Source organism: Homarus americanus, unplaced genomic scaffold, assembly GCF_018991925.1.
Source record: "Homarus americanus isolate GMGI-L3 unplaced genomic scaffold, GMGI_Hamer_2.0 scaffold7626, whole genome shotgun sequence".
Taxonomy (NCBI): domain Eukaryota; kingdom Metazoa; phylum Arthropoda; class Malacostraca; order Decapoda; family Nephropidae; genus Homarus; species Homarus americanus.
In genome coordinates, this window is record NW_024718273.1 from 16,140,453 (window position 1) to 16,158,996 (window position 18,544).

Below are 18,544 nucleotides of genomic sequence, written 5' to 3' on the forward strand. Positions count from 1 at the left end.
GGCAGGAGTAAACAAAGGTGTGTGTACAGCACGAAATAAAATGATAAACAGTATACAGAACAGTTTCCCCTTATGTGTTGTAATCGTTTGAGTGTGTGTGTATTGTGTACATGTGTCTGTTTCTTTGCGACTGAAGGAATGTATGCATAATGGGTGTGTTTGTGTGTATGGAAATAACTTTTGTACATGTGTGTGTTTGTGGTTACAACCTTTTTGTGTACTTGTGGGTGTACACTCGTGTGTGTATGTACAGTATGTATACAGTCAAATATGTACAGACTAGACAAAGAACTTTTTTCCCTCTCTCTCCACCACCTCTAGCCTTAACCAGAACAATACTTAAGATACGTTTATGTGTTTTTTTAGTACCGTCAAATTTGAGTCTCATTAGAGTTTTACGATGACAGACAACATCATGTTAAGGTAGAGTCTCAGTGGTAATTTAGGCGCCATTTTGTTCTCCGCCTTTTGTTCTCGTAACTGAAAGGTAACAGCCAGTTAGATATTAATTTCCTAGATATAATGATAGTCTTGTTGATTACTGAGGCACTGACAGTCTTGTGACGGAGCTGAGTGCTTCTGTTTACTTCCTGCAGTCCTTGTTAGTTAGGGCAATTTAACTGTAGTTTTATTTGATTATTCTCTCCTATTTACTTGTCTTCAGGTGTAAAGATTATTGAGAAATATATATATATACTTATCTATCACACTCTAATTCTGCCTACCTGTTTATATATACCTGTATTACACCATACTGCATACAAGGTTTTCCTTGGTAGACGGTAAGTTATCGGGGAACACCTACAGCCACCCGTACCCTCGTCAACCAGGAGTAACGAGGCAGCTGGTCATCCACCGTAGCACCAACTCCACTTCCCTACGTCTGTACAAGCATCCAACTGAATCTTCTCACAAATTATCATATATTAATACTCTCATACGTCACCTTCAGTCGTGCTGCTTCTGAGGTACTAATTCTTATCCAGTTGTTTGAGTATTTACCTGCGCTTGTTGGGGTCGGTGGAGGCGTGGCTAGCCTGTCCCCTCTCCCATACCCACCCGGATACAAACACCGCTGGGTCAGTCAGTAGTAGACTCAGTGGCTGGTGTGATCTCAGTGCTTGTGTGTGTGTGTGTGTGTGTGATGGTCCTGCTACGACTCTTCTGGATTACGTCAGTACATACAACTGCTTGATGACTCTGGCTCTCCTTACGTCATCCAGGTCTTTGTTTTCTGTTTCAGGCGAGTTTATTATTTGTTAACATGTCCAGGAGCTACAGGGTTGTTATATTGTGTTTCTTTGTAGTTTGTGATATAAAGAATCGTTCGGGTATTGCCTGAACTGTTCCCTTGAGTGGTGATGATGGGTAAGAGATCGTTATTTCTCTGGCTCGTGTCCTCTTTACGCGTTGTATATTTTATTTACTCAGTTTAATAATTAGGTTTTATGTGCATCTTTTCTTTCCACTTGTTATCACATATTTATCTTTTGTTTTGTTTTCAGTTGTCATAATAGAGTTTTGGTAATTCACGTTGTTGTAGTTAAGTTGTGGTTGCTTTAATTTAAAGATATTGTAGGAATTCGTGGTATAATGTTGTCTCGCACTCAGGATGGATGGAAACTCTAAGGTGGTTTTCTTGTATAATATAAGTTATATGATAGACAGTCTGGTGCTGGAGGTGCCGTGTGGTGAGGAGCTGCTCAGTAGAGACGTTCGGTGAGTAGCGTGTTGAAGGAGGTAGATGTGCAGGAGCTTCGTTAGAGAAGATGTTGCCTGTTGCTGGCCTCCTGGTTGAATGAATGCTGACAGCGTGGAGCTTGCTGGAGGAGGTGTTGCTTGTTCAAGAAGAGAGACCAGAATGAGAAAGCTGGTTGGTGAGGAAGCTCAGAGAAGGACAGCTGGTGGGTCGCCATGCTCACTGGCTGGAGCGAGGACCCCCAGGCAGGCGAGGAGAAGCGAGGGCTGCCAGGCAGCGGCGGAGGAGGAGGTGTTGCTTGTTCAAGAAGATGGTCAGAATGAATCTCAATGGAGAGACAGAGCTTATATACCCAGCAGCCGTGAGTCATCTATGAGTCATGTTGGGAAAACCCGAGAAAGTCGCCGGTCTTTTGGTTCCGTTGCTAGGTTACCGTACCATCTGGTGTCGCCGCTCGCTTGGTTGCTAAGGAAAGCGTCGCAGGTGGGATGCAGCTACGCAGTTTGTAGGGGAGACGTCCACTACAATATGCTAATTCCCGTTTTATTTCAACGTACCATAATATGTCTTTACACATGATGCTAATTGAAGAATTAACATTGATTAAGTTTTCAAAAAGCAAATAAGTTTTCGTCAAATAAGGATAACCTTTTGATTATATTACTACAAATTCATGGAAATTATTTTGTATACATTAGAATTTGCTTCGTTTCATTTTCTGCGTCGTTTACCATCATACGATATCCATATTTTACCTAAAGTAGGTTATGTTAGGTTAAGTTAGATTATGGTAGATCAGGTTAGGTTAAGTATGAACCTTTTCATTTATGTGTGTTACGATGATATACATGATCGTCTACGGCCAGTCACAGTTGATATTAAGGCAACTATCCATATTCAGTGTAACATACTATATGGATATACTAGGATCTCCTTAACATTATTAAATAAAGTCATATTGTCAACAATATGGTGCAACGAATAATAATAAGACTTCAGTAATTAACAACAGGATCATTGTACACATTATTTGGTGCTTTAGGAAGAGGTCCCCTCCAACTCAAGGTTCCTACACTATATACAGCACTTGTAACTCAAGGCTCCTACACTATATACAGCACTTGTAACTCAAGGTTCCTACACTATATACAGCACTTGTAACTCAAGGCTCCTACACTATATACAGCACTTGTAACTCAAGGCTCCTACACTATATACAGCACTTGTAACTCAAGGCTCCTACACTATATACAGCACTTGTAACTCAAGGCTCCTACACTATATACAGCACTTGTAACTCAAGGCTCCTACACTATATACAGCACTTGTAACTCAAGGCTCCTACACTATATCACAGACATATATAATTCCGTGTACCTTATATATCTCATATTATACATAATTGATCGATAAGAAAATACAGACCACCAGCTTAATACAGTATTTAAATATCGTAGGTGTAAGAATGGTGGGGTAGTGATGGAGTAGTGGTGGAGTAGTGGTGGAGTAGTGATGGAGCAGTGATGGGTAGTGATGGAGCAGTGGTGGAGTAGTGATGGAGCAGTGATGGAGTAGTGATGGAGCAGTGATGGAGTAGTGATGGGGTGAGATGGAGTAGTGATGGAGCAGTGGTGTAGTAGTGATGGGGTGAGATGGAGTAATGATGGAGCAGTGATGTAGTAGTGATGAAGCAGTGGTGGGGTAGTGGTGGGGTAGTGGTGGAGCAGTGGTGGAGTAGTGGTGGAGCAGTGGTGGAGTAGTGATGGAGCAGTGGTGGGGTAGTGATGTGGAGTAGTGATGGGTGATGGCAGTGGTGGTAGTAGGTGATGGAGCAGATGGACAGTGTAGTGTAGTGTAGTGATGAGCAGTAGTGTGGTGGAGAAAGTGATGGAGCAGTGGTGGAGTAGTGATGGAGAGTGGTGGAGTAGTGGTGATGGAGTAGTGGTGTAGTGATGGAGTAGTGGTGAGTAGTGATGGGGTAGTGATGGAGTAGTGGTGGAGTAGTGATGGAGCAGTGATGGGTAGTGATGGAGTAGTGGTGGAGTAGTGATGGGTAGTGGTGGGGTAGTGATGGAGCAGTGGTGGAGTAGTGGTGGAGTAGTGATGAGTGGGGTAGTGATGGAGCAGTGGTGAGTGGAGGAGTGTGATGATGGGGTAGTGATGGAGTAGGTGGTGGAGTAGATGGAGTAGGAGGAGGGGATGGGTAGTGATGGAGTAGTGGTGGAGTAGTGAGTAGGATGGGTAGTGATGGAGTAGTGGTGGAGTAGGGTGATGGAGTAGTGGTGGGGTAGATGAGGTAGAGGAGTGGTGGAGTAGTGATGGAGTAGTGGTGGGGTAGTGATGGAGCAGTGGTGAGTAGTGGTGGAGTAGTGATGGAGTAGTGGTAGTGGGAGAGTGGTGGTAGTGATGGAGCAGTGGTGGGTAGTGATGGAGCATGGAGTAGTGGTGTGATGGAGTAGTGGTGGGGTAGTGATGGAGCAGTGGTGGAGTAGTGGTGGAGTAGTGATGGAGTAGCGGTGGAGTAGTGGAGTAGTGATGGAGGGTCAGTACACGCTGGGGGCGCCCTCCCTGGTGATGGGACAGAAAAGCTTGGCAGTTTCGTCGTACAACATCCCGGAGTCCTTGAAGATAGGGGTAGAGTGACTCAGTTTGTTCCACAGGTGGATCACGTACGAGTTGGGAAACATCTGTCGTATATGAAGGCATTAAAGGTGACGTAACATAATCATAACATTTCGTAAACAAAAGAAAGGAAACATTTCACAATAGGTAAAAATATTATGAATTAGATTAAATTTGACCCCAGATAAAAGTTCAATGAATGAAGTGAATTAGAATATGACATTAAGGAGTAGATCCTTATGATGACGTAGAATCTGGATAATTTGAAATTCTCCACAAGAGACGAGAGACGTATTGCAAAATTCCCGGCCAGGAATGCTGTCCCCTTAATACATTGTTGAGTGTGGGAAAATTAATTTTATATGCCACAATGTCGCATATCACAAAGGTTTTCAAAACAGGAACCCTTACCATTAGGAAGGACTCCTTGGATCTGTTACATCCAAGTGTCACATTTAACCTAAGATTTTCATGTTCCACAAGTTCTTTCTCAAACATAAACAAATACCCAGCACAACCACTCAACACCCACGCACCTTAAGTACGTCCACACCACTCAGGGCTGTGAAGAAGTCCTTCCAATTTGTAACACGCAAGGGGTAGAAGGCACGTTGGTGCAGTAGTGTCACCCCTTGACACTTGTCCCCAGCAGCCAGCTCCTTGCCACATGCCATCTTTAGCACCTTCGTCACCAGCATTGGTCCGTTAATCCCCCACACATTCGGCTGAAAAGAAGACGAGGTTAAGACTGTACAACTCTGTGTTTCAGGTCATTTGCGACTTGATGATTTATGTAGTAAAATGTATAATTATGTTACACAAAATAGGGATAATGGCCAAATAGCGATAACTTCTATGTATTTCTTCTATTTAGACATTTGATGACAGAGACAACCACGTAAATAAGTGAATAGTTTCATGGAAAACCTAAACTAATCTAACCTTGCGCAATCTACACTAAGTATAATCTGTCTGTTTTATCTTGGTAAACAATGTCTTAAATATGGCGACCTGTGGTGCATGGGCAGCATGCTCGCCTCCGCAAGCAAGCGGACCCGGGTTCGATCCCGGGCTGGGTGAAACTATGGGCAAGTTTCAATACGCCATTTGCCTCTGTCTACCCAGCAATAATTGGGAACCTGGATGTTAATCGATTTGTGGATCGTGTGCCGGGGTGATGGTTAGCCAGTGCAGTTGGCGAGTTGTCCGGTTTTCTCGGATTATTCCTTGACACTGGGTCATGCAGCTCGTTAACCCAGAGTGTGATTCTTGTGTTACCGACAGCTTCTGAAACTTAAACAGATTCGCGCAGAGGTGGTTCTTGGCCCGGCCATCCTCGATACACGAGGGGCAACCATTATTTAAATGAAAAATATAAAAATTTACCATATACTCATTAATTTCTGAAGTTGTAGTATTAAAAGCAATTTTTTTTCCCTATTTGACAAAAGCATGTTTCTTTTTAAAACTTAATCAGCGACTGTCCCTATTAGGCATAACGTGTAAACTGACAAATGCAATTGTATAAAAATGTAAATGAAGAACCATTGGTAGTCAAGAGGTGGTCACAACGGGTTAGTGTTGCGCTGGTTGTATTGGAATATAAAACTACCCGGCGAGGAAAAAAGTTATCGTATAGTCAGTCATCATGAACATACATTAGGATGACTCAGACAGCACCAAACACGGCTACAAAGAGTGGGAGAGTAACGCCAGATGGAGAGCGGCAAAAAGTCACATGTGTTTTTATTTGTGTATTGAGAGTAGGTTGAGATGATCGTAGAGTGGTCCACATAACTGATCAACTCTTAAGCTCTAGCTAGTGGTCATACTCTCTATGTGTGAACAGAAGTGAACGTAGTAGTCTCTATATACTGAGTGAACGAAATGAACTGGAGAGAAGAAATAAAAAAAATAGTCTCAAGTGAAGACCTCGCTAAACATCACTTACGCTGAAGACTTCACTAAGTTGTTTCATGAAGGCCTCCAGCATAGGGTGATGTCTGTCAAAGTGAAACACGGCGCCGTTCACCCTCTTTTCTCTGACGATGCCGATGACGTTCTTCAGGTGGGTGAGAGAAGCGATGCACACCACGTCATTGTCGCTGTATAGGCCCCCAACCTGCCATACCAGCGCCAGGCGAATCATGTTGCTGAGACTTACTGCTGGCCACGCTGACGAAGGAAGAAGACACAAACGTAAGGGTGGAGCCACACCAAACACAAACATTGGTTGTAACATGTGTTGATGACTGTTATTATCAACTGTGAGATTCACGTCCACGCCAACGTAACAGTGTTATGAATAATGTTGTAAACATCCTGGACAAAAGTTACCAACAGTAATTGGAAACAGTGACAGCATCACTGTTGTAAACAGTTTGGACCAAAGCTGGGAACAAGGTTAAGACTGATTTCACACCAACGGCACATATTTTGGTAACATTGTAGGCAACATTGGTAGAAACAGAGGTGTAGTAATCACATCGTCCACACAAGCCGGTTCACTTGACAAGACGATGTCGGTGATCCATACCACAGCTTCATGCACCGCCGCCCACACTTCCACCTAGTACAATTAGCATTGTCAGTCCTCTCTCTCCATGATGTGTGAATCCAGAGAGAATTGAAACATGATTCCGAAGTGCTCATGAGTGACGGGGGGGGTGTGACTGGGCGACAGGGTACAGAGGTACACTCACTTCAATATTAACTGTACCAGGTGGAAGTGTGAGCAACTGTACATGTAGTACCTGTGGATTGTGCTGCCAACTAGTCCACAACACTACTAACTACCAGTGGTGCCAACACTGAACTCATCAACGGTAAAGTTATAGTTGGTAATAAACCAACACTGCTCTCAATTATAATATACCCAGTGTTTTCGTAAATTCGTTGCAACGTTGCTTATAACAACGTCGGCAAGACATGTTACCGACAATGTTGGTAACATTGTCGGTAACTTTGTGTGATAACGATGCCGCCATTCTTACACACACTAACTATCTACACTGTCTCTTGTCCACACTGTTTCCGACCATCTCCCCAACACTGTTACCTTGGTGTACCCCGCCCCTTGGAAGGTACTGCACTCGACCGACTTCACTGTCATAACTGTAAAGGTACCGTCATGACTGGAAGTAACTGGTGGCTGTGGTAGTAACTGGTGACTGTGGTAGTAACTGGTGACTGTGGTAGTAACTGGTGACTGTTGTAGTAACTGGTGAATGTGGTAGTAACTAGTGACTGTGGTAGTAATTGGTGACCGTGGTAGTAACTGGTGACTGTTGTAGTAACTGGCGAATGTGGTAGTAACTGGTGACTGTTGTAGTAACTGGTGACTGTTGTAGTAACTGGTGACTGTGGTAGTAACTAGTGACTGTTGTAGTAACTGGTGACTGTGATAGTAACTGGTGATTGTGGTCGTAACTGGTGGCTGTGGTAGTAACTGGTGACTGTTGTAGTAACTGGTGACTGTGGTAGTAACTGGTGATTGTGGTAGTAACTGGTGGCTGTGGTAGTAACTGGTGACTGTGGTAGTAACTGGTGACTGTGGTAGTAACTGGTGACCGTGATAGTAACTGGTGACTGTTATAGTAACTGGTGACTGTGATAGTAACTGGTGATTGTGGTCGTAACTGGTGGCTGTGGTAGTAACTAGTGACTGTTGTAGTAACTGGTGGCTGTGATAGTAACTGGTGATTGTGGTCGTAACTGGTGACTGTGGTAGTAACTGGTGACTGTGGTAGTAACTGGTGACTGTGGTAGTAACTGGTGACCGTGATAGTAACTGGTGACTGTTGTAGTAACTGGTGACTGTTGTAGTAACTGGTGACTGTGGTAGTAACTAGTGACTGTTGTAGTAACTGGTGACTGTGATAGTAACTGGTGATTGTGGTCGTAACTGGTGGCTGTGGTAGTAACTGGTGACTGTGGTAGTAACTGGTGACTGTGGTAGTAACTGGTGACTGTGGTAGTAACTAGTGACTGTGGTAGTAACTGGTGACTGTGGTAGTAACTGGTGATTGTGGTAGTAACTGGTGATTGTGGTCGTAACTGGTGACTGTTGTAGTAACTGGTAACTGTAGTAGTAACTGGTGAATGTGGTAGTAACTGGTGACTGTTGTAGTAACTGGTAACTGTAGTAGTAACTGGTGAATGTGGTAGTAACTGGTGAATGTGGTAGTAACTGGTGACTGTGGTAGAAACTAGTGACTATGGTAGTAACTGGTGACTGTGGTAGTATCTAGTGACTGTGGTAGTAACTGGTGACTGTGGAAGTAACTAGTGACTGTGGTAGTAACTGGTGACTGTGGTAGTAACTGGTGACTGTGGTAGTAACTGGTGACTGTGATAGTAACTCAGTGGTGTGTCACTCATTTTGTGGTGGTAACTCACTGGTGTTGTGGTTCCAGACGGTGGAGGTGTACAGGTCCATCAGTGGTGTGTTGTAGAACACCTGACGCAGGTCCACCGTCACCACCCTCAGGTTGTGGTAGTGCTCCAGCAGGCGACCAGCCACACCCTGCCGTAAGTCCACCACCTGTGACATCATGACGTACCACACTACCGCTTGCGGGTTCTGCTGCGCCAGGCTGTGGCAAAACGTACTCAGTCAACGCCCTCACTGACGGAAAAGCACTGACGAAATCGAATTTATGGGAAGTCCGCCCCTTCAGAGCTCACACACGCGTACACGTGGACTCTAACGTAACACACAGGTACAGTACACATGTCCTCTTATGGTACACATGAAGACCCTCACGGTCTAGTGATATATACTGAAACTCCCCGGGTAGGGCGAGAAACTAGGCAGGTCTCTTTACACCCGTTGCCTCTGTTCACCCAGCAGTGGGTAGGAACCTGGTTGTAAGACGGGTGTTGTGGGTCACATCCTGGAGAATGGTGTAATACAATAACATCTGAGGAACACCTCTCAAAGAAACAGGACGTGTGTCATACCTGGCGTCTGCCCCATGTTGGTCTAAACCTAAGTATAAAGAGCCTCCTACACCTAAAGGCACACACGGCCTCCTACAGTACAACTACAGGCACACACGGCCTCCTACGGTATACCTACAGGCACACACGGTCTCCTACGGTACACTTACAGGCACACACAGTCTCCTACAGTACACCTACTACCACACACGGCCTCCTATGGTACAACTACAGGCACACACAGTCTTCTACGGTACACCTACAGGCACACACGGCCTCCTACAGTCCAACTACAGGCACACACGGTCTCCTACGGTACACCTACAGGCACACACGGTCTCCTACGGTACACCTACAGGCACACACAGTCTCCTACAGTACACCTACAGGCACACGGCCTCCTACAGTACACCTACAGGCACACACGGCCTCCTGGTACACCTACAGGCACACACAGTCTCCTACGGTACACCTGGCACGGCCTCCTACAGGTACATCTACAGGCACTCACGGCCTCCTATGGGTACAACTACAGGCACACACAGTCTCCTGCAGTACCTACAGGCACACGGCCTCCTACAGGTACATCTATGGGCACACACGGCCTCCTATGGTACAACTCAGGCACACAGTCTCTACGGTCACCTACAGGCACGGCCTCCTGCAATCCTACAGGCACACGGCCTCCTATGGTACAACTACAGGCACACACAGTCTCCTACGGTACACCTTTCAGGCACACAGTCTCCTATGGTGCAACTACAGGCACACACAGTCTCTACGGTACACCTACAGGCCACCGGCCTCTAGTACACCTACAGGTGCACAGTTTCCTACAGTACACCTACAGGCACACGGCCTCCTACAGTCCAACTACAGGCACACAGTCTCCTACGGTACACCTACAGGCACACAGTCTCTACAGTACACCTACAGGCACACGGCCTCCTACAGTACACCTACAGGTACACACAGTTTCCTACGGTACACCTACAGGCACACACACGGCCTCCCGTACCTACAGGCACGGCCTCCTGCAGTACACCTAAGCACGGCCTCCTACGCCCAGGGTACAAGGCTCTACCGTGCACCTACAGGCAGCCTCCTACAGTACACCTCAGGCACACACGGCCTCCTACAGTACACCTACAGGCACGCACACAGTACATCTACAGGCACACGGCCTCCTATGGTACAACTACAGGCACACACGGCCTCCTGGCACACCTACAGGCACTCGGCCTCCTACAGGTACAGCCAGTACACACACAGTCTCCTACGGTACACCTACAGGCACCGGCCTCCTACAGTACACATCTACAGGCACACACGGCCTCCTACAGTACACCTACAGGCACTCGGCCTCCTACAGTACATCTACAGGAACGGCCTCCTACAGTACACCTACAGGCACACACGTCTCCTACGGTACACCTACAGGCACACACTGTCTCCTACAGTACACCTACAGGCACACACGGCCTCCTACAGGTACACCTACAGGCACACGAGGACTCCTGCAGTGCACCTGGGCACTCGGCCTCCTGAGTACACCTACAGGCACACGAGGGACTCCTACAGTACACCTACAGGCACTCGGCCTCCTGTACACCTTCGGGCCTCAGGGCCTCCTCGTGGTACTACAGGCACACACACGGCTACGGTACTACAGGCAGGTTTACCCATCTTACCTCTCGGCGCACCAAGCTCAGTAGGATGGCTTCGGGTTGCAGGATGTCTCAGCCAGTGGGGTTGCTTACGTTCCTTCCATTCCTTCTCCAAACTGGCGAAGGACAGAACAAGCAACTGAGATGAAGGTGAAGAGATGATAGGGGAAGTGAAGATCTTTGATAAAAAAAGTTTGTATCTGAACTTTGTGTCTGTAGTCAGAAACTTCAATCACGAGTTTACTTTGAAGAGCTCAGTCTGCTCTACCTACCTGAAAAACTTTGTCTACACAACCTATCTGAAGCACTCCATGTACCTACCTGAAGAGGTCTTGTGGCTTCATGTAGTCTTTAGGAGCCCCGACTGGTAGAGAACACTCCACCGTGCCCCTCCTCCACACAGCCCCGCCCTTCATGTAGTAATTCTCTACCTACACCATCAACCTTGGAGGTATCATCTCTGTCTCCGGGAGACAGGAGGACAGGAGCTCCCGACCACCACGAAGACACTCCGCTACCGGGGCCTCCATTTCAACTGGAGGACGTTCTCAGGAAGGAAACAGATGTCAAGAGGGCAACAGGTGTTGGATATATCAGAAAAGTTTCTATATCTCTACATAAAAAACCATAACCATTTGTTTTCTTTTTTTATAGTAAAACTATAATATAATTTATAATTTCCAAAGCAAAGATTTAATCGGATATCAACAGGTGTAGTGATGCAAGTAATAACAGGTGTGGGTGAAGACCAGGGATCAACAGATGTTTGTGTGTGTGTGGGATGCCAGGTATTAACCGTGGGTGAAGGCCAAGTAATAACAGGTGTGGGTGAAGACCAAGTAATAACAGGTGTGGGTTGATGCCAGGTATCAACAGGTGGTGGGAGGCCAAATCAACAGGTGGGTGGAGGCCAGGTATCAACAGGGTGAAGACAAGTAATAACAGGTGGGTTGATGCCAGGTATCAACAGGTGGGTGGAGGCCAGGTATCAACAGGTGGTGGTGGAAGCGGGTATCAACAGGTGGGTGGAGGCCAAGTATCAACAGGTGTGGGTGGAGGCCAGGTATCACAGGTGTGGGTGGAGGCCAGGTATCAACAGGTGTGGGTGGAGGCCAGGTATCAAGGGTGGAGGCCAGGTATCATGGGTGGAGGCCAGGTATCAACAGGTGTACGTGGCCTGGTATCAACTCACCGTTTAGGGTTAGACGTAGAGAAAGCACAGAAAGAATGCCAAGAGAAGCCTGAATCACCGATCTTCTATTACAAGTTCTCATCTCTGCTGTCAAGATTCACAAAGAAAATACATAACGTGAACAGAACACGAAACTGCACCGAGACTTTAAACTTTTTAATTTAAGTTTCTAAAAATATAAAGTGGAAAATTTATCAGTAGTTTACAAAATAAAGATGATATTAAAATACTGGATCTACACTGCAGTTACATTACATTAGTTTTGGGAGATTTGTTTTTAAGGGACGAGATATGGATTTCAAATTTACGTGTTCTTATGTGACTCTGGGTTTATACACGTCTGTCTGATGTCCTCACCTATCGTACTGACATGCATGGTCGCTTCTCCGTCACACCTTCCATCCCTTACTCCACCCGTCATGTTGGTTGTTAATGTTATTAGTACGGTACATTCTCCATTGCTACATTATTATAGCGCTTAACAAAAAGCGTTTGAATCTCTCCACCATTCTAGCCTTAACCAGAACAATACTTAAGATACGTTTATGTGTTTTTTAGTTCCGTCAAATTTGAGTCTCATTAGAGTTTTACGATGACAGATCAACATCATGTTAAGGTAGAGTCTCAGTGGTAATTTAGGCGCCATTTTGTTCTCCGCCTTTTGTTCTCGTAACTGAAAGTAACAGCCAGTTAGATATTAATTTCTAGAATATAATGATAGTCTTGTTGATTACTGAGGCACTGATAGTCTTTAGACGGAGCTGAGTGCTTGTTTACTTCCTGCAGTCCTTAAGAAGTAAGGTACTGTACTCATTTGATTATTTCCTATTTACTTGTCTTCAGGTGTAAAGATTATTGAGAAATATATATATATATATTTATCTATCACACTCTAATTCTGCCTACCTGTTTTTGTCTTATATAAATAATTACTTCAGTAAGATGACAGAATCCTTTGAAAGCAATGTCTTAAACCTCTGAGAGTACTTATATCGAACTCGGCAAGTTAGGTCATTGTATTGAAGGGCCGGGTTATTGTACTCAAAGGGTTAGTGCCATATCTAGTCAAGGATTACATTATGTGAGAATTATCATCAAATTCAACTGAATTAATACAGTCGACACAAAATTTTTGGGTACTATCGGGAAGTGAAACACAACAGTTACTCCGTTCTCAAGTCTGTCTAAAAAGTGAGGGGGGCGGTGTGTTTATACTGGTCAGGTCAGGAGTGTGATACAGTGGTAATACGTGACCACTTTATTGAATAAATGATTAATAGTGAAATATCCATATTCCCAACAGTCAATCGAAACAATTTCTGTGCATGATGTGTGACGTTAGCCTCACCCCTGAGTAATGACCTTATTGAACACTTGGATAGCTTACAAAAACCACAATGAGAAATCTCAACAGTTTGTGGCTGAAGATTGTGTGAGCAAAACCTGAGAACATGTGGTATTATTTAGCCCTGGATGGTAATAGTCACAACGATTGATAAAACAGAGAATATTCTTTCTTTATTTCGATAGTTTTAGTTATCTTAGTTGTGGAGGCAAAGAAATAAATATATAAACAAACATAACGGAATGTTAAATTCAAATTGGGTGAGACTTCAGGCTGTTGCTCTTATATGATGAGGAGCAAACAGCAGGGAGTTAATAGTGGCAACTGACGGCAGCACTACAAATAGAGTCGTCTTTCGTGACATTATTTTATGATAGTTATAATTGACGTTTTAAAGACCAAAGCTCTCATCTGATAAAATGAGGTGATATGAATTGTGGTTTTATGCCTCACTGTTTTACAGGCATAGAAAAACCTACGCGTAATGGAGGGTAATTACTAACTTTTGTTCACTCGCTCTCAAACCTCACCGCTACATTTTTGAGTCATTGTACATCTGTTTATGGTTTTCATTTATCGTACACCGCCTCCTGTCTACCTCCCCCACAACCTTCTCCCATCACCCCCCAAAACCACATCCCGCCACCCCACCCACCCCACCCACCTCCACCCCACCCACTTACCCACCCTCCACCTCATCTCCTACCACCTTTCCCTTCGTCACGATTGGCCGTATTATTGTCTCGTCGGTAACTCAAGCATTACTGGTCTGCAGATGTAATTCTTAAGTAATTGCCGGAGACTGTAACACAGGACATTGAATGTTATTATGGATGAAGAGAAAATATTCATTTGTTTATATTTGACGAAATTTATCCTACTATACAAAAAATATCCTAATTATTTATACATTCTGATGCTATTTAGTGTTTGTGAAGGTTGGTTTATACAGATGGTACTTATCAAGAACTCGTTACATATGTTAATTGTTAATGTAGATAAAGTATAAGACAGCAATTTATGTTATTTTATTTCTTACTTGAGGAAGAATAACAAGAAATCATTTATAACTCTGCTTAAGTTTTGGATACATGTACTGGAGGTGGAGTCACTAGGTGGGAGGAAGGACGAATATGAGTAGTTATTGGGTGAAGTTAGTTCCGCCTTGATGATTATCCAGTAAACTACCTAAGTGTAGAATCAGATTAACTGTTTATTACATGCACTAGCTCCCTACAAACGGGTAGTAGATAGGTTCATGCTAATAGTAATAGTTCATACTAGGAACATATGATAGTCATGCTACTAGTACTGGCTCACACTTCACACTTATTACGTTTTAACACTTCATTGGAAAACGAATTTCGACTTCAGGAACGTTAATACACTACATTAAACCGTCGACCACCGCCAAATACTCATCTTAATTACGTTGTTTTGTATATTTTTTCATTCAGAAATCTTTGTACCTGTAACTTATGTGAAATTCAACTTGTGTGTGTACCATAACGTATGTGTGCACCTATAAATTGTGTATACCTGTAACTTATGTGTACTTGTGACTTGTGTATTGTATTTTTGTGTACCTTGATGTGTGTGTACCTGTATTTGTGTGCCTATAACTTGTGTGTACATTTATAATTTGTGTGTTTACCTGCAACTTATGTACTGTACCTGTAACCTGGAGTGTGTACATGTAATTTGTGTGTATCCTGTAACTTGTGTATATTCTAACTTATGTGGGTAACTTACCTATGTACTGTACCTGTAACTTGTGTGTGGTGTACCTGTACCTGTATGTGTGTGCCTAAACAGTATGGCACATTATTTAACAGTTGCGGTCCAAATTCCCGACTGGCAGTACCTGGCATTTAAATACTTGAGGACCATTAAGGAAAAATTGAGAGGTTTACAATTTTAACCCATTTTTCATTTTTCTTTTTATTACGACAGGGTTTTTTTTGGGGTTGGTGGTCCGACATGAGATAAAAAGCAACGTTAAAGATAAAAAACATTCATAAATAAACCCAGAAGTGATGACAGATACTTGCTAAATGTTTTGGAGAATATCCATAATTGTATATTGATCGTCAATGGTATAACCTGATTCTTCTTCTTCATCGTAGTGACAAGGGACTGGAGCAGAAAAAATCTTATGAGGAGAAAGACAATGATCCAAACTCATCTTTTATACACTCAAAATAATGTCGAGGTAATACAGTGGTTAAAAGAAAAACTACTGATTGATTACAAAAATATTAAATTGGCAAAAATTTATTTATAGCTGTTACCTGGAGGAAATAGGCATGAAGGGGGTGGGAGATGCAGGGCGGGGGAGAGCGAAGGTGGTGGAGAGATGCAGGCGAGGGGGGAAGAGAGGGTGAGAGGCGAGAGGGACGGAGGGTAGGTGCAATACAACGAGACTGTCAGTCACACAAGTGAGCCAGTGCACCAGGCGGAGTGCCTCCGACCGACGGGTGGAACAAATATTCTCAGATTCATAAAGTGACGTAATTGTTAAAAAAAAATCATCTGTGTTGCTCCTTAAAAAACAAAAAAACTAATGTAACTGTAGTAGAGTCTCGGTGTAGTTTGGACGCCATCTTTCATCTTGTATTCATCCGACATTCATCATAAACATCATTGTCCTCATCGAATTTGATCTGCTGATATAAGATTCGCCTACCGTACGATTCTTGTTTATATATGATTCGTTCTGTTGACATGAATCGTGTACAGTAATTTTAAACACATACATGCGTGTCTGATATATTATTTGTTTTTGTTTTTTAGTGATTCTGATAACAGAGAGATGTCAACGTATAGGAAGAACCTGATGATCCGTGCAACTACTTTCACCTCTCATCTGTTTTCTTTCTCGTCACATCTGAAGGGTAAGTTGTCACCCTGCCCTCGCCTCTCCGTTTGTTGAAACCTGCCCTCCTCACCCACACCTGTTGATACCCGGTCCCCAACCCACACCTGTTGATACCTGGCCTCATGACAAATGTTATCGATTTTGGGCAAGTATTCTTTTTTACTAAATGCATCAGAATTTTAGCACATGCTGCCTTCCAAAGCAGCTGCTGTCCTATCATCTGTTAACATATTCGACATCTGTTGCTCACCTCAGCAGCATCTCTCGCCTTCTATAGTGAGGACGTCCCTGTCCGAAATGGAGGCCCGGTATGGACTGTCTTCGTGGTGCGGGTGCTCCTGTCCTCCTGTCTCCCGAGAACGAGATGATTCCAAGGTTGAGGTGGGTGTAGATGAGAATTACTACATGAAGGCGGGGCTGTGAGGAGGGCACGGTATGTGTTCACCAGTCAGCCCAAAGACTACATGAAGCTACAAGACCTCTTTCAGGTAGGTCTCACACGTGGAGTGATTCAGATAGGTTGTGTAGACAGCCTTCAGGTAGGTAGAGCAGACTGAGTTTTCAAAGTAAACTCGTGATTAAAGCTTTACCTTTTCAGACTACAGACACAAAGTTCAGATACAGACTTTTTTTATCAAAGATCTTCACTTTCCACTCATCTCTTCTTCTACCTTCATTCAGTTGCTTAACCTGTATTGTTTTCTTGTTCTGTCCTTCGCCAGTTTGGAGAAGGAATGGGGGACGGGCAACATCCTACTGGCTGAGACATCCTGCAACCTGAAGCCATCCACTGAGCTTGGTGCGCCGGAGAGGTAAGATGGTAAACCTGCCTGTAGGTATACCGCAGGAGGCCGTGTGTGCCTGTAAGTATACCGGGAGGCCGATGCCCAGGTGTAACGTAGAGGCCTGTGTGCCTGGAGGTACCAGGACGTGAGTGCCTGTAGGTATACCGCAGGAGGCCGTGTGTGCCTGTAAGTATACCGCAGGAGGCCGCATGTGCCTGTAGGTGTAACGTAGGAGGCCTCGTGTGCCTGTAGGTGTACCGCAGGAGGCCGTGAGTGCCTGTAGGTGTACTGTAGGAGGCCGTGTGTGCCTGTAAGTATACCGCAGGAGGCCGCATGTGCCTGTAGGTGTAACGTAGGAGGCCTCGTGTGCCTGTAGGTGTACCGCAGGAGGCCCGAGTGCCTGTAGGTGTAGGCCGTGTGTGCCTGTAAGCATACCGCAGGAGGCCGTGCCTGTGGTATACCGCAGGAGGCCGTGTGTGCCTGTAGGTGTAGCGTAGGAGGCCGTGTGTACCTGTGTACGGTAGGAAGCCGTGTGTGCCTGTAGGTGTACCGTAGGAGACTGTGTGTGCCTGTAGTTGTACTGTAGGAGGCCGTGTGTGCCTGTAGGTGTACCGTATGTGTGCCTGTAGGTGTACTGTAGGAGGCTGTGTGTGCCTGTAGGTGCCATGGGAGACTGTGTGTGCCTGTAGTTGTACTGTAGGAGGCCGTGTACCTGTAGGTACGGAGGCTGTGTGCCTGTAGGTGTGGAGGCTGTGTGTGCCTGTGGGTGTACTGTGGAGACCGTGTACCTGTAGGTGTACGGTAGGAAGGTGTGCCTGTAGGTGCACGGTAGGGAAGCCGTGTGTGCCTGTAGGTGTACTGTAGGAGGCCGTGTGCCTGTAGGTGTACTGTAGGAGGCCGTGTGCCTGTAGGTGTACTAGGAGGCCGTGTACCTGTAGGTGTACGGTAGGAAGCCGTGTGTGCCTGTGTGTACCGTAGGAGGCCGTGCCTGTAGGGTGTGCGGTAGGAAGCCCTGTGTGCCTGTAGGTGCACTGTAGGAGGCCGTGTGTGCCTGTAGGTGTACCGTAGGAGGCTGTGTGTGCCTGTAGGTGTACGGTAGAGGCCGTGCACCTGTAGGTGTACGGTAGGAAGCCCTGTGTGCCTGTAGGTGTACCGTAGGAGGCCGTGTGTGCCTGTAGGTGTACCGTAGGAGGCTGTGTGTGCCTGTAGGTGTACCGTAGGAGGCTGTGTGTGCCTGTAGGTGTACTGTAGGAGACCGTGTGTACCTGTGGGTGTACGGTAGGAAGCCGTGTGTGCCTGTAGGTGCACGGTAGTGGCCGTGTGTGCCTGTGTGTACTGTAGGAGGCCGTGTGCTGTAGGTGTACTGAGGAGGCCGTGTGTGCCTGTAGGTGTACAGGAGGCCGTGTGTACCTGTA

General features: G+C 45.3%; 1 protein-coding gene across 1 annotated transcript; it reads right to left on the reverse strand.

The window, feature by feature from the left end:
* Positions 1-4,165: 4,165 nt before the first annotated feature.
* Positions 4,166-8,987, reverse strand: LOC121859625 (lactosylceramide 4-alpha-galactosyltransferase-like). Its single transcript, XM_042356558.1, has 4 exons — positions 8,720-8,987; positions 6,273-6,496; positions 4,858-5,046; positions 4,166-4,386 (listed from the first exon to the last, which is right to left on the reverse strand). The coding sequence occupies exons 1-4, from the start codon at positions 8,874-8,876 to the stop codon at positions 4,243-4,245; spliced, it is 714 nt and encodes a 237-aa protein (XP_042212492.1). The 5' UTR covers positions 8,877-8,987; the 3' UTR covers positions 4,166-4,242.
* Positions 8,988-18,544: the final 9,557 nt, after the last annotated feature.